Source organism: Cyprinus carpio, chromosome B10 (genome assembly GCF_018340385.1).
Source record: "Cyprinus carpio isolate SPL01 chromosome B10, ASM1834038v1, whole genome shotgun sequence".
NCBI lineage: Eukaryota > Metazoa > Chordata > Actinopteri > Cypriniformes > Cyprinidae > Cyprinus > Cyprinus carpio.
In genome coordinates this window covers 945,567-963,009 of record NC_056606.1, presented here as the reverse complement: position 1 = coordinate 963,009, position 17,443 = coordinate 945,567, and the positions used below count along the sequence as shown (strand labels likewise).

General features: G+C 40.3%; 1 protein-coding gene across 1 annotated transcript in view; it reads left to right on the top strand.

The window, feature by feature from the left end:
- The first annotated feature begins 4,753 nt into the window (after nt 1-4,753).
- The window catches only part of slc12a2 (solute carrier family 12 member 2), a 56,542-nt gene continuing 43,852 nt past the window's right edge, over nt 4,754-17,443 (top strand). Inside the window, 1 exon segment of the mRNA XM_042732067.1 lies at nt 4,754-5,555. Coding sequence (XP_042588001.1) covers nt 5,046-5,555 — 510 coding nt within the window. The 5' untranslated portion in view covers nt 4,754-5,045.

The window sequence follows — 17,443 nt, the reverse complement described above, 5'->3', positions numbered from 1 at the left end:
TTAAAACAAACAAGCAAGCCCCGCCCAGGTTTAAAAAGTAACTCAAAAGTAACGTAACACAGTACTTTCCATAAAAAGTTAATTAGTAAGTTAATTTATTTATTTTTTTTTTAGTGAGTAAATATTTTTTTTAATGAATTTTTTTTGTAAGTTTCCCCAACACTGGCTGAACTTTCCCCAACAGTTTTTGTATTCGTTCACGAGGGCCATCACTGAATTGATTTTGAACATTACAGTTCAGATGTATTTTCTAAGTGATCAGAGTGTAATGTTGATTCACTGACCATGAAGCTGATGCTGAGCCAGCATTATACTGTAACACTGATGCAACAACATTGATTTTTCTTGTTCATTAATGTTGATTCAATGTGATTTATGTAGTGTCAATGTGTAATTTTTTTTGTGTCATTTTTTTTTTTAAATATAGGTTGTTTGGTGGGTGTGTAGGTGTGGTTTTATTTTTTTTGTGTGTTTTTCACGGACACATGACTGTTGATTTAGCATTGTTTCAGTGGTTTCTTGTTATCTGGATGTGTGTTCCTAATCATTTCCACACTGGAGACTGATGTACGCTATCCCAACATCAGCACGCTCATCATGTGATCACACAGCTTAATAAGCAGCAGCATGATCGTGCTCCCCGCTGATCATGTCTGTTTACTGTTTCCTCAGTATCATAGCATGTCCCACACACCATCATTTTAGATGACAAATCAATAATTACAACAGGCACAGTAGTTTTCATGAGCAGCAGGAATAACCTACTAGAGAAAAGAAATATTGACTGGAAATATCAACTATGAAACCCCACGCAAAACATGAAGATATACTGTAGTGCAAGAAACAGTAAGTGTAGTGTGCTATAGTGTAGTGAAACCGGTGGTAAAACAAAACGTTAGTAAAAAAAAAAAAAAATTCTTGAGAATTACTTTTATGTATTCATTCATTAATTTATTCATGTATTTATTTAGTTAGTTAGTTCCCCAGTCTTGGAACTAGACAGATAGATAGATAGATAGATAGATAGATAGATAGAAAGGGAAAATATAATAATAATAATAATTTTCAATAGGAAATTCTGGAACAAGGTAATAAAGTAAAAGTGAAAGTCGTGACATTTGTCAAGTACGGTAACCCATACTCTGAATTGGTGCTCTGCATTTAACCCATCCAAGTGCACACACACAGCAGTGAGAAGTGAACACACCGTGAACACACACCCGGAGCAGTGGGCAGCTATATATCCAGCGCCCGGGGAGCAACTGGGGGTTCAGTGCCTTGCTCAAGGGCACTTCAGTCATGAGTATTGAGGGTGGAAGAGAGCGCTGTTCATTCACTCCCTCCCACCTACAACTCCTGCCAGCACCGAGACTCGAACCTGCGACCTTCTGGTTACAAGTCCAAATCTCTAACCATTAGGCCACAGCTGCCCAATAATGATATAATAATGCTGCCCCACTAAGAGATTGGTAAGTGTCTTTGAGTATTCTGAGTCTCTGAATCAGCTATTTAACAGGTTCAATAAAAGAAACAAACAGACAAATCCTTCATTTGTTGGCAGAAGAGTTTGTAGACTTTGTTAAATAGAGTTGGCTTTCTGAGATACACACAGCAGCTTGGTTTCAGTGAGTCAGTCTGTCGGAGGGAGCTGTGCTGTAGCTGTAGCGTCCAAGCTCTGTTTGCCATTTTAGGCTTAGTTTAAGAAATGCTGTGCATTTTAATATATCTTGTCTTGTTAATAAAAGAAGAGCTTTGTAGGGACTGAAATCCACTGCTGTAGTTAGCACAGGACAGCGAATGGCCCTCGGATTGAACGAAATGAAAGCACAGATGAAGGAATACGCTGTCAGGAGCAGGCTTCACAGCAAAGGTCTGAACAGAGACCAGCAGAGGCGCCAGCGAGAGGGAAGAAGAAGTCAAACAGGCTCCGACAGAGAAGATCAGGGCCAGCAGCTCACACACCTGAAGACAAACACAGAGCCACGGTACACACGTGACAGCTGAGGAGAGCAGGATTAGACATGAATTCAGCACTGCTAAACACACTCCTGCTAATGCACCACTCATTATCCAGTTAATAAGGCACATCTTGTACAGTACTAGTGCAAGAGATGACGTGTTTTTGTAGGCTGAAACCTGGAAATGAGTTACAAATTTAGCACTTCCAGTTCCACTGTCCAGAAGTCATAGGGGTTTTTGGTTAAATGTCTGAAATAAGACTGAAAGAGCTGTTGAAGCTGAAATCATGAGAACATTATGTGGTTTATTTATAGCCTTCTGCCAATTGTTTTGAGGCTTCATAATTTACAAAATATGCATGAAGAGTAACATGATGAACAACACATGTAAGAATCATAAACTTTTGTGAACTCATGTGAGCGCTCTAGACATGAGCTTAAAGAGGACTGTAGTTTATAATCCACCCTAAAATGACCATTCAGTCATTCCTGTACGTCGTGAACGAGTAATATCCACTCACACGAGATGAACATTAATGGATGTTTTCGAAACACAGCTTCGTGAAGCTTTGGCACATTCAGGATGTTTTGGCTTAGTGTGTGTATCAGTTTTACCATGATTTGTTCCCTCAGCTTTGGCATTTGAACCTTAAAGGGATAGTTCAACCAAAAATGAAAATTAGCCCATGTTTTTATATGACTTTCTTCTTCTTGATAAGCAGATATGTGCTGTGGTTAGGTCTTGTTTCTATCATCTTCGTATTTTAGCAAAGGTTAAGCCCTTTTTGTCTGGTAAGAATCTTGAAAGCCTAGACTATTCTAACTCTTTGTATATTGGTGCCTCTCAGACTTGTGTCACACGCTTACAGTTAGTCCAAAATGCCGCAGCCGGCTCCTCAAAGGGAAGCGTAAAAGTGATCACATTACACCAGTTCTGATTTCGCTTCATTGGTAACCGGTCAAATACAGAATTGACTTCAAAGTTCTGTTATTTGTTTTTAAGTCTTTGTGGAACCAGGCACCACAGTACCTGTCTGAACTACTGCATTCACCTTCTCAGTCTAGATCACTTAGATCTAGGAACTCTGATTTAATATATGTTCCTAGAACCAGACTTAAAAACAGTGATCACACATTTGCAGTCATCAGTCCTAAGTTATGGAACAGTCTTCCAGCCTACATCAGATCCGCCCAAACCTTGTCAACTTTTAAATCTGCCCTGAACACTTACTTTTTCCCCCATGGCTTTCAATATCCCTGACTTATATTGGCATTCATTTCTTTTGTAACTAGCTGTTCTCCTCTATTTATTTATTTATTATTATTATTTTTTTTAGGATTTTATTTATTTTTATCTTACTTTTATTGTTTCTCTAGTGCTTAAATTCTGTGTCATTATTGTCGACGTCTTTTAGCCTTGTAACACCAGTTGTTTTTAAATGTGCTATATAAATAAACTTGTATTGTATTGTATTCTTTCAGATGAATCCAATTAGAGTTATATCAAAAATTGTCCTGGCTCTCCCAGGCTTTGTAATGGCAGTGAGTGGGTGTTTCTGTTCAACAGCCTAAAAGACGCAATAAAGCACATCCATCCATAATAAAACATGCCTCACACGGCTCCGGGGGGTAAATAAAGGTCTCCTGTAGCGAATCCATGCGTTTTCATAGGAAAAATATCCATATTTCAAACATTATAAACACTTTTCATATATCTTTTTTTGAATGTTTTTTAAGTATTTTTTGTAACTTGGTATTGCAGTTACATTAATGCCAACAAAGATTTCTAGTCTATTCATTTGTAGAATATATTAGAAATATACTTTCTGATATTTTAGGCTGTTGCTGATTAATCAGTGGGAACAGATTTCTAAACTGACAGAATGAATTTCTGAATCTGTGAGCACAACATCATGTGTACAGATGATCTGATCTTGAGAAACGTTTCTTCTGTGTGCTCTTGGGATCTGTTTTTCTGCATGGATGTCAGAGGAGAGACTGAATAAACCGCTTCTGTGGGAAAAGAGCTGATCATTTAATGAATCGAAAGCTTATCAGCTAATCTTCAGCATGTTTGTCAGCAAACGATTCCTTTGAGATGATCTATTTCTATATGATATGTGGTTTTATCAGTGGTTTGACTGTGGCACAGAAGTGAAAGCTCTGTTGACCGATCCAGGGTGAATCAAGCAGCTGCTGCAGGAAACCATCCAAAACATCTCATTAATGTGAACGATTCCTTTAAGATGAGTATTCTTGTGTGTCCTCTAAAATATGACCTCTGAGTAATGAGAGCTGGCAGGAGACAAAACTTAGCCAAACACATGTTCCTTTCTTTGCCATTATGGTTACAGACAGGAAGAATATTTTCTATATTATTTTTAGAATCATCATATTAATAAAGACATATTGTTACACTGTGGCAATCTGCCATTAAACTCACATCTCCTTCATTATATAATGCGTTTTATTGTGTTTGTCTTACAGATATTTTGTTAAAAATATGAAATGAGTATATTAAATTGTAGTTTTGGAGAGCAAAAGATCCCAATTTAAAAGACTACACAAGCCTTTATGTAAACGGCTGAGATGTAAATATTGTGACACAACTCCTCTCTCTCTCTAAACTAAATGTTACGTCCATAGGATTCAGCATTTCCAAAACGACATGTTTTAGATACACTTGTATTTCGTCCCAATGTCGCAATGCAAGGTGACTCAACTTCTCATTTGCCTTTGTGTGAGTCTCCACCCCTGATGGAGCGGGCAAATCTCGCGAGAGCGCCTCCTCTCGCGATGCCGCCCAGCATCACCGCTGCTGCAGTGCCTATAAAGCGGCGAGACGCGAAGCTGCGGCAAGGTCGCGCAGCATCACGGCGAACGCTAGGTTCACGGAGATCGTTAGCGTGCTTTGGAGCGCGTCGGATATTTCCTCACACGCGTTCAGCTGAGTGGAGTTGTTGGCTGGACGCACGCTCTGCGGGACGCGCGGTGCGTTGTTTTAGTCTTCCTGCAGCATCAGTGTCACCTCTACCGGCTCCGCTGCACTTTACCGGACAATATCGGCTCTGAGGAGGCTTTTCTGTCATGTCGGCGTCACCTCCGCCCGCCGCCGCCGCGAGCGACCATCTCTCCGCGCCCGAGCCTGACGCGCTCAAGCTCTCCGGTCCCACGCCGAGCCAGAGCCGCTTCCAGGTGGACCTGGTGTCGGAGTGCGGCGCGGAAACGGCGCTGGCCTCGGAATCCTCCCCACCCGAATACTCCGCCGAGCCGCTCCGGGATGCCGCGTCCGGCGGCGAGGAAGCCAAGGGCCGGTTTCGCGTCGTGAACTTCGCGGCCTCGAGTCCGGACGCGGCGCCGGCGGACAGCGCGCAGAACGGGGACACGGTGATGAGCGATGGCAGCCTGCACTCGTCCACCGGCGGCCAGCAGCACCATCACTACGACACCCACACCAACACCTACTACCTCCGCACCTTCGGACACAACACCATCGACGCCGTGCCCAACATCGACTTCTACCGGCAGACCGCCGCGCCGCTGGGCGAGAAGCTGATCAGACCCACCCTCTCCGAGCTGCACGACGAGCTGGACAAGGTCCGACACACACACGGCGCTTGAGCGGGCTACTACTGAACACATAGACCTGAGAAAATAGAGGTTTAATACTAAACACATAGACCTGAGAAAACACAGGTTTAATAGAGGGTTAATACTGAACACACACAGGCTTTAGTGGGTTACTATTGAACACATAGATGGACACTGATTTAGTGGGCAAGCAATGAAAACGTGTGACTAGTTTAGTGGGTTAGTACTGAAAACCCATGTTTGAAGTTAGTGGGTAAGTAATGCATAGACCTGAGAAAACAGGTTTAATAGAGGGTCAACACTGAACACACACAGGCTTTAGCGGGCTACTACTGAACACATAGACCTGAGAAAACACAGGTTTAATAGAGGGTTAATACTGAACACACACAGGCTTTAGCGGGCTACTACTGAACACATAGACCTGAGAGAAAACAGGTTTAATAGAGGGTTAATACTGAACACACACAGGCTTTAGTGGGTTACTATTGAACACATAGACCTGAGAGAAAACAGGTTTAATAGAGGGTTAATACTGAACACACACAGGCTTTAGCGGTTACTATTGAACACATAGATGGACACTGATTTAGTGGGCAAGCAATGAAAACGTGTGACTTGTGACTTGTTTTGTTGGTTAGTACTCTGGTATGACATTTTTTTAGTAAGTTAGTCCTGAAAACACAGGCTTGACACTAGTTTAGTTGGTTAGTAATGAACACACGTTTGACACTAGTTTAGTTGGTTCATCCTGAAAACACAGGTCTGACACTAGTTTAGTTGGTTAGTAATGAACACGTCTGAAACTAGTTTAGTAAGTTAGTCCTGAAAACATGCTGACACTAGTTTTGTTGGTTAGTAATGAACACACGTCTGACACTAGTTTAGTTGGTTAGTAATGAACACATGTCTGACACTAGTTTAGTTGGTTAGTAATGAACACACATGACACTAGTTTAGTTGGTTAGTAATGAACACATGTTTGACACTAGTTTAGTTGGTTAGTCCTGAAAACACAGGTCTGACACTAGTTTTGTTGGTTAGTAATGAACACGTTTGACACTAGTTTAGTTGGTTAGTCCTGAAAACACGATTGTACTAGTTTTGTTGGTAAGTAATGAACACATGTCTGACACTAGTTTTGTTGGTTAGTAATGAACACATGTCTGACACTAGTTTTGTTGGTTAGTAATGAACACACATGACACTAATTTAGTTGGTTAGTCATGAACACAGGTCTGACACTAATTTAGTTGGTTAGTCATGAACACAGGTCTGACACTAATTTAGTTGGTTAGTCATGAACACAGGTCTGACACTAGTTTAGTTGGTTAGTAATGAACACAGGTCTGACACTAGTTTAGTTGGTTAGTCATGAACACAGGTCTGACACTAGTTTAGTTGGTTCGTCCTGAACACAGGTCTGACACTAATTTAGTTGGTTAGTCATGAACACAGGTCTGACACTAGTTTAGTTGGTTAGTCATGAACACACATGACACTAATTAAGTTGGTTAGTCATGAACACAGGTCTGACACTAGTTTAGTTGGTTAGTCCTGAAAACACAGGTCTGACACTAGTTTTGTTGGTAAGTAATGAACACATGTCTGACACTAGTTTTGTTGGTTAGTCCTGAAAACACAGGTCTGACACTAGTTTTGTTGGTTAGTAATGAACACATGTTTGACACTAGTTTAGTTGGTTAGTCCTGAAAACACAGGTCTGACACTAGTTTTGTTGGTAAGTAATGAACACATGTCTGACACTAGTTTAGTTGGTTAGTCATGAACACAGGTCTGCCACTAGTTTAGTTGGTTAGTCATGAACACACGTCTGACACTAGTTTAGTTGGTTAGTAATGAAAACACGTCTGACTAGTTTAGTAGGTTAGTCCTGAAAACACTGGTCTGACACTAGTTTAGTAAGTTAGTCCTGAAAACACAGGTCTGACATTAGTTTAGTTGGTTAGTAATGAACACATGTCTGACACTAGCTTAGTTGGTTAGTAATGAACACATGTTTGACACTAGTTTTGTTGGTTAGTAATGAACACATGTCTGACACTAGTTTAGTTGGTTAGTAATGAACACATGTCTGACACTAGTTTAGTTGGTTAGTAATGAACACACATGTGACACTAGTTTAGTTGGTTAGTCATGAACACAGGTATGACACTAGTTTAGTTTGGTTAGTCCTGAAAACACGTCTGACACTAGTTTAGTTGGTTAGTAATGAACACACGTCTGACACTAGTTTAGTAAGTTAGTCCTGAAAACACGTCTGACTAGTTTAGTAGGTTAGTCCTGAAAACACTGGTCTGACACTAGTTTAGTTGGTTAGTAATGAACACACGTCTGACACTAGTTTAGTTGGTTAGTCATGAACACAGGTCTGACACTAGTTTAGTTTGTTAGTAATGAACACAGGTCTGACACTAGTTTTGTTGGTTAGTCATGAACACAGGTCTGCCACTAGTTTAGTTGGTTAGTCCTGAAAACACAGGTCTGACACTAGTTTTGTTGGTTAGTCCTGAAAACACAGGTCTGACACTAGTTTTGTTGGTTAGTAATGAACACATGTCTGACACTAGTTTAGTTGGTTAGTAATGAACACATGTCTGACACTAGTTTAGTTGGTTAGTCATGAACACACGTCTGACACTAGTTTAGTTGGTTAGTAATGAACACACGTCTGACACTAGTTTAGTTTGTTAGTCATGAACACACATCTGACACTAGTTTAGTTGGTTAGTCATGAACACAGGTCTGACACTAGTTTTGTTGGTTAGTAATGAACACATGTCTGACACTAGTTTAGTTGGTTAGTAATGAACACATGTTTGACACTAGTTTAGTTGGTTAGTAATGAACACATGTCTGACACTAGTTTAGTTGGTTAGTCCTGAAAACACATGTCTGACATTAGTTTAGTTGGTTAGTAATGAACACATGTCTGACACTAGTTTAGTTGGTTAGTAATGAACACATGTTTGACACTAGTTTTGTTGGTTAGTAATGAACACAGTTCTGCCACTAGTTTAGTTGGTTAGTCATGAACACAGGTCTGACACTAGTTTAGTTGGTTAGTAATGAACACACGTCTGACACTAGTTTAGTTGGTTAGTCATGAACACACATGACACTAATTAAGTTGGTTAGTCATGAACACAGGTCTGACACTAGTTTAGTTGGTTCGTAATGAACACGACTGACACTAGTTTAGCTGGTTAGTAATGAACACATGTCTGACACTAGTTTAGTTGGTTAGTAATGAACACATGTCTGACACTAGTTTAGTTGGTTAGTAATGAACACATGTCTGACACTAGTTTAGTTGGTTAGTAATGAACACGTCTGACACTAGTTTAGTTGGTTAGTAATGAACACAGTTCTGACACTAATTTAGTTGGTTAGTAATGAACACACATGACACTAGTTTAGTTGGTTAGTAATGAACACATGTCTGACACTAGTTTAGTTGGTTAGTAATGAACACATGTCTGACACTAGTTTAGTGGTTTGCTACTGAAAGCAGGTGTCAGATACTAGTTACATGGCTCTTGTTTGGTCTGAGATGTCTTCTGATTGGTTGAATGACTCTCATTTCATCAGATGTTAGATGAGATCAGTAAATGCCAGCATCATCTCAAATCTTTGTCTTGGTGGTGATGCTCTATAAGACTTCAGGATCAACATGCAGAGCTGTGTCCTTTGACCTGTGTGCGCAGTGACTGTGGTGTGTGTGAGGAGGTGATATCTGAAGATCAGACTCTTCACTGTATCATTCTACATGTAGTTCAGTGTTGTGAAAACAAGAGCAGGCGGTGTTTACATTCTTCATCTGGACTCCGATGTGCTGTGTCTGTGTGTGTGTGTGTTTGTATATTAGTGAGAGTGTGTGTAAGTGTGAGAGTTTGTGTGTGTGTGTGTGTGTGTGTTTATGTGAATGTGTGTGAGCATGAGCACGTGTGAGCATGAGTGAGTGAGTGCGTGTGTGAGAGTATGTGTGAGAGTGTGTGTGAGTTAGATTTTGTGAGTTTGTGTGAGAGTGTGTTTGTTTGTGAGTGTGTATATTAGAGTTGTGCGATATGGACAAAAAAAAACCTATCACGATTTTTTGATAAATTTTGCGATTTTGATTTTTAATCACGATTTTGACACACACAGACATGCTTTACAGTCATAAATGCATTCAGGATGAATTTGAAACATATTTCCAAAAGAAAACCAATGAGAGCTTTATCAAAAAGTTGTAACATGCCTCTAGAACAGACATAAGTCAAAATAATCACTAAGTGAAGATGTATGAGAGATTTATCAAAAAGTTGTAACATGCCTCTAGAAAAGACATTGTCCAGGGTTTTTTTTTTTTTTTTTGCCATGCATTGTTCATAGAGCTCATTGTAGCGGTGCCTCAGGTGCCGAGATATATTTATTACCCAAGGTTCACACGTACTCTGTCTGCAGTGCGTATACAGTATGTGTATGCGGTGCAGAAGCAGCAGCGAGAGCACGTTATTGTAACGCGAAAGCACATTAAAATAATGCGCGAGCGTGAATCTCTCCGCTCGCAGCAGATTTCCTTTGCTCTGTCACAAAACCAGACACGTGTGCTCAGATACACGCTGCTCTCGTCCGGAGAGAGTGCGCGCACTTGAAACATGTCTCCTCTCACTCACTCACAACTCTCTCTATGCTCATGCGCTAGATATTCATTCTTTTCACACGTTTCGATTTCTAACCTTTTCTGTTCACATCTTTTACCGTGTGCATTGTGAACGTTCTGATCCATTAACATGGGCTCGGAAAAAATACGCATCGCAGACAGCATGTGAACCTGGAGTTAGGCATATGCCCAGTCTGTTCTGTTCTTACGCTCCACATAGGCGCGCTGCATTCTGATTGGATCGGATAACATACTGCGGGAGGTCGGGGCCACGGAAAATCGTGCTATAAAGCGATTTTAGAAATCGTGCACGCTCAAATCGTGATTTTATTACGATTTCGATTAATCGCACAGCCCTAGTGTATATGCGTGTGTGAGAGTGTGTGTCAGTTAGATTTTGTGAGTTTGTGTGAGAGTGTGTTTGTGAGTGTGTATGTGCGTGCGTCTAGTGTATATGCGTGTTTGGGTTTTTTTGTTTGTTATGTTTTGTGGTTTTTTTTTGGGTTTTTTTTTTGGTTTTTGAGCATGAGTGAGTGTGAGTATGAGTGTGTGAGAGTGAGCATGAGCACGTGTGAGCGTGTGTGTGTGTGTATGTGTGTGTGTGAGAGTGTGTGTGAGTTAGATTTTGTGAGTTTGTGTGTTTGTGACTGTGTGTGAGTTTGTATGCGTGAGTTAGATTTTGTGAGTTTGTTTGTGTGTTTATGAGTGCATGTGAGAATGTGTTTGTGTGTGTGTGTGTTTGTTTGTGTGTGAATGAGAGTGGGTGTGAGAATGTGTGTGTGAGTGTGTCTTGCTCTGTTTCTCATGCGGTGAAAAGGCCTGTTGAGACACAGGAGCTGCCTGCTGTGTGTAGGAAGCGGTTCAGTTGAAGGTATGGTGAGCGTCCTGGTTGCTGTGAAGGGCTGGCACTGCTCTAGTGAGTCTGCGAGCAGTTTTAGCCGCAGGCACAGCGATTCAGCTCTCTGACGACACTGGTATTATGACTTGGCAGTTTATCTAGTTAAGTGCATTTGTAAGACGCTTTGATGCCAAGTTTTAGAAAAGCCTCTTTGAGACGAGTTATGACGCACAAGCGTTTAACAGTAGTTTCCACTCATTTGAGCCAAACAGCTCCAGAGTGAAGCACTCGGTGGCTTTCTGAAGAACAGATGCAGCAGATAACCGGTTACGGCCTGACCATCGGCTGCATGAACTGCGCAGTGTTCAGCAGCAGCGGAGCATGAATAAAACATGTCTAGTGCTGGGTTGGATGTGAGCTGCATTTCTGACAGCACTTGTTTTCCTTTGCGGGGCAGTAATTGTAATCATGAGACGGAGTAAAGTGAGTGAAGCACAGCTGAGGGACATAACGGTGGTTTGGTTTGTGCTGTTTGTGAACTCGGCCATCACTAGTACTTCCTCTAATGCTAAATATTATGTGAATGAAGTGTATGTAAATCTAATGTATCCGCTGTGCTGGTGTTTCACTGTATGAAGGACCAAACCTGCAGAAATTAAAAATAAGTAAATAAATATATAGATAAATAAATAAATGTGATAAAAACAAAAAATAGTTCATTTGAAATAAAATGTAATCCTGAATTTATTTTAAATTACTTTTTTCCTTTATGTATTTTCTGTATTTATTTTAAATTTATTTTTATTCTAAGTTTTTACTTATTTACTTATACTTTCATTTTTATATTTATTTTATTTATTTATTTTTAAATGTATTTATTCATGCACTTATTTATTTTTTATATGTATTTATTTATTCCCAGGTGTATTTATTTCCAGATTTATTTATCCGGGCTTAGTGATGTAACTATGAGGATAAGTAACTGAATTCAGTCGCTATTAAATAACTCAACATAATAAATGTGAATCTGTGAAAATATATTGGATCTCTCCAGTTGATCTGGAACACTACACTCTCAAACCCCGATCTCTATTATTAGTTTAATCAGAGGCTTCTGCGTGAGCTCTCAACCAATGATTCACCGGCGCTCCACAAGGACCGCCTCCCTCATTTACATGTTGCACACGCAAAAGTAAAAAGAAATAAATGAATAAATAAATCTGGAAATAAATACACCTGGGAATAAATAAATACATATAAAAAATAAATGCATGAATAAATACATTTAAAAATAAATAAATTAAATATAAAAATAAATGAAAGTATAAGCAAATAAAAGTTTAAAAGAATAAAAATAAATACATAAAGGAAAAAAGTAATTTAAAATATAAATTCAGGATTAAATTTATTTAACTATTTTTGTTTTTATCACATTTATTTATTTATTTATTTATTTTCCTTTTATTTCATTTATTTATTTATCTATATGTTCATTTACTTAATTTTAATTTCTGCAGGTTTAGTCCTCCATATGACTGTGGGTTAATTTGCTCTCGTCACTTTATCTGAATCTGAGCGAGCGGCGTTCGTGACTGGAGCCGTTATAACATGCTCTCACAGCTTCTTTGTTTTTTTTGTTTAACTAACTTTGGGAGGAGCAGAGTTCATGTATGCAGTTTAAACAGGCATTTACACTTAGCCCACGGCGTCTTAAACCGCCTCCTGAAGTGCTTGAGTGACTGAATGGTGTGTCAGAATGCATACACCTGGTGTGTGGTGATCAGATAGTGGTTCGATCAGAAGTGATTAGGTTTTCGTGCACCTGCAGGAGGATGAATGTGGAGGCTCTGTAAGCAGATGTGTGATCCTGAGGCTCTGTGTTTGTGTGTGTTGTGTAGCAGCTGTCAACACGGCTCCAGTGTTTTCTGCTGCTAGAAATACATCTGCTCAGCTGTTTGTATTGTTGGGGACAGAGTTAAGCTGTAGGGGATTTCACAAAGCTGTCTTCTTCTGTTTGTCCTTTTAATGGTTGTCAATTAATCTGATCCCTCCAGATAGGCTTCATGAAGTGGCTGATGGGATTCCCTTTTTTCTGCTTTCTATCAAACCAGTGAGATGCATGTGCTTAGTTTCAAGCGGCCGGTTTTGACACGTTACGTAAAGTGAACACTAGTAAAGTCGTGATAAAGTCATGGTGCTTTGAGATCGAAGTGTTTTTCTATTGAAGTTCCACATAGGAGGGTACTGTACAGCAAATCCATGACTGAATGGAAAGTGTTTTATTGGCTGCTGGCAGTGAGTTTGAGCAGATATTGATGTGTGAGCCAGTCAGTCTTTATGGCTGTGACATCGGCATCTGGTTTTCCAGTCGCTGCTTTAACAGTTTTAGGATTTCAGTAGAGCGGCACGTTATGTCACGTGCACTTAATCATTCATTAATTCTGGCTCTGTTGAATAATGCTGAAAGTGTTTGGCGCCGCACGTTTTTGTAGTGTGACTGGCGCTGGATGCAGACGCATGAGATATGCTGAAATACTGCTGCTGTGAGAGACTGACTGATATTCGCAGTGGTTAAGAGCGACCAGCATCACCCTCTCTCTGTGACGGGCAGATGCTGCGCTTGTCAGTGTCATATCAAGCCTCGGACAGCAGCTGTAAAGAGGAGCACGCTTGCTTACTGAGGTCAGGATGGTCGTCGTGAGTTTTGGCCAACTTGTTCCTGCTGATGTAAAGTGGAGTAACATTACGTAATTTAGGGAAAGGTGAATTGGGTGCTGTGGTGTTTCTCCTGACTGTCAGCCTGTGGAGGCATCAGAACATCTCTAACAGCTCTACTGCAGCATTGCTTTTTGAGGTTAAATGCATCAAGTTTAGTAAGATTAGGTAAAAGCCTTTTTCAGTGTGCAGATTGAACCGAGCAAGCAGTCTTTGCCTTGACCTGTACCTGGACTTTAAAGTGGACTCAGACCTCTTTTAGGTTTTGATATTGTGTCGGTCTACATTACATTCACACAATTGTTTTAGGATGTCAGAAAATGTTTAGAAAATCATCACAATAATAAATAAAAGTTATTGTTAATCCTAAGGCTGTAATATATTGCCGTAAAACAACTCCACCATAAAATAAATGTTTATACAAATTAATATTTCATAAGTGTATTGTTTGACTTTATACTACAGCAGTGTAAAATGAGAATACTTTTATCTCCGAGATGCTAAAACCACCGGCTCATGCACGCTGAAATGTGCAGCACAACAGACTGTATACTAGGCACGGGCCCATTACCGGTTTCAAGGTATACCGCGATTTGAAAATGTCACGGTTTCAGAACCACTAATATTTTCCATGATAGCGTTCCTGCGGTATGCGCTGTTCTCCATGTCTCCTCAGAGACTGAAAGAGTAGGAGTCCCTCAGAGAGTAACACTGACCCCTCCTCCTCCTGCTGGTGAGCGAGCGGTCAGTCACGTGTGTGTAGGATGACCCGGGTACACTTCACATTCAGCGTTCCTTTCCGTCTCGCTGTGTCCGCACAGCTTTCAAAACTTGTAGCAGGACCACGGGGTGCGCGGCTGTCCGTGAGCCCTCTCCATGACTAAAATAACATAATGCTGACGGTGCGCGGACAGCCGAAGTATACTTAGTCCTTTACGCGATCGGCCACCCGCCGTTTTTTGCCTTATTGCAACTCTCTGTTTTGGACAAAATGTAATTTATGTGAAAATATGAAGTCTGTTAATGTCTGTTAACACAGACCAGAGACGCTGAAGACAGACGCACAGAGAAAAATACTGCAGCAGGGAGATCACTGACTGTTCATGATGCACTAACTACTGGAAGAACATCCTCAATACTGATTTGGGGTTTATATGAATGTGTTTCTGAGGGGAGTTGACTGTCTTCTGGAAAGTTTACGTGGTATTTTCTTCTCATCTGGTCTCTGTATAGTTCATATTAAAGCAGTGTTTACAGCGGTAACCAAGGAGACGCTGTATCTGGTCTGTATCTGTGTTCCAGAGGCGTCTCCTGCTGTCAGAGAGAGAACCTGCATCTCATTCAGAGCTTCTGCTGTTTGTTTCTTCAGACATCTAGTATAATTTCACAAAGCTTGTCAGAACATTGTTTTTGATTCAAATTGGGTTATTATTAAATCAAATTATGTGTATGATTATTATTATATAACTAAATGATATAAAATGATATGTATATGAATTATATAACTAAAATTAACTGTAATTACAGATTTAGGTTAAATAAAGATCAGTCAGTCTTTATTTTTTTCTTTTTAGGAAACAAAGAAAAAATAAACTAATTCTACTGTTTCTAATGTTCTGTATGTTGCTCAAAAACAAAATATATTGTCCAGCGAAAAAGTCATTTAAAAATAACACATTTCAGAGCTGTAACAACAATACCGTGAAACTGTGATATTTTTGCTTAAGGTTATCATACCGTCAAAATCTCATACCGGCCAATGCCTGCTGTATACTTTACACAGCCCTTCACACTTGAGAAGGTCACTAAGCCACATCACACTTTAGTTTCAGTTCATTTGACAGATGCTTTGCCAAAGCTGGGTGCAAACATAATGTTAGGGATTTGTGTTCTTACGAGAACTAGGGCTGCGCGATTAATCGGAGGTCACCGTAGCCACCAGATCCAGTCTGTATCCAAGTCAGAGGGTCACTGCAGTCACCCGGATCCAGTATGTATCCAGCCCAGATGTTGGATCAGCACCTAGAAAGGACCTCTACAGCCCTGAAAGACAGCGGAGACGAGGACTAGAGCCCCAGAGACAGATCCCCTGTAAAAACCTTGTCTCAGACGACAACCGGGACAAGTCCACAGGAAACAGATGATTCTTCTGCACAATCTCACTTTGCTGAAGCCTGGAATTGAACTGCTGGTTTCGTCTGGTCAGAGGAGAACTGGTCCCCGACTGAGCCTGGTTTCTCCCAAGGTTTTTTCTTCATTCTGTCACTGATGGAGTTTTGGTTCCTTGCCGCTGTCGTTATATCGTTGACTTGATTGCAAATGATTGCACATATACTATTTAAACTGAACTGAGCTGCATGATGATATCACTGAATTCAATGATGAACTGCCTTTAACTGTCATTTTGCATTATTGACACACTGTTTTCCTAATTAATGTTGTTCAGTTACTTTGACACAATCTTTTTTGTTTAAAGCGCTATATAAATAAAGGTGACTTGACTTGACTTGACTTAATCAAATGTGATTCTTGTCATGCGCATCTCGTCAGTAAAGCCAGTTCTGTGATTAGTAGTAAACCATCATCGCGTGCTTTCAGGTGAAGCAGCATTTACTACACAGAGCCGTAGTTCACTGACGAGCTTCGCAAAAAAATCACAGACGATATAATCGTACGATTTTCAGACATCAGAAGACTAAAGAGAAAACAAATATAAATAGAAAGGATTATTGGTGCTTCCCTGCCCACCCTTCAAGAACTGTATACATCCAGAGTGAGGAAAAGGGCTCAGAAAATCACTCTGGATCCCTCTCATCCAAGTTACCCCATCTTTGAACTTTTGCCATCTGGCCGGCGCTTCAGAGCCACAAATACCAGGACAGTCAGGCACAAGAACAGTTTCTTCCCCCAGGCAATCTACCTCATGAACAGTTAAATGTTCCCCACTTTGAGCAAGTCCTGACTCATTTCAAAAACAAGACCAAAATAAACCAAAATCCAAAGTCCGAATGCTGTTTATTGGAAATAAGACCAAAATATTGTGACCCACAACTGCCCACTTTACTCACTCCAAGAAGTGGCTCACTTTATAAGCCATGTCCAAACTACAGACAACAGAAGATAATAAGAGGACATGGCAACACTGGAAGACTGTCAACGGTGGCTTAGTTAAAATTACCAAACGTAACAAACCTTTGCTTTAGGGCTGTGCGATATTGAAAAAATAATACGATATGCGATAGCTTGCTAAAAAATGCGATATTTGATATTTACATTTACGTTTACATTTAATCATTTAGCATACGCTTTTATCCAAAGCGACTTACAAATGATAACAAAATAACCAATCAGACCAACGAGAGGAAAACAACAGTATACAAGTGCCATGACAAGTCTCAGTTAGTCTAGCACAGAACCGTAGCTAGGTTTTTTTTTTTTTTTTTTGGGTTTTTTTGGATAGACAAGAAAAGGTAAGTACTAGTATTAGTTGGTCAAGTGCTGGCGAAAAAGGTGTCTTTAGATGTTTTTTGAAGATGAGTAAAGACTCTGTTCGAATTGAGATTGCGAGGTCATTCCACCAGCTGGGCACAGTCCAGGAAAAGGTCTGTGAGAGTGATTTTGAACCTCTTTGGGATGGCACCACAAGGCGTCGTTCACTTGCAGAACGCAAGCTTC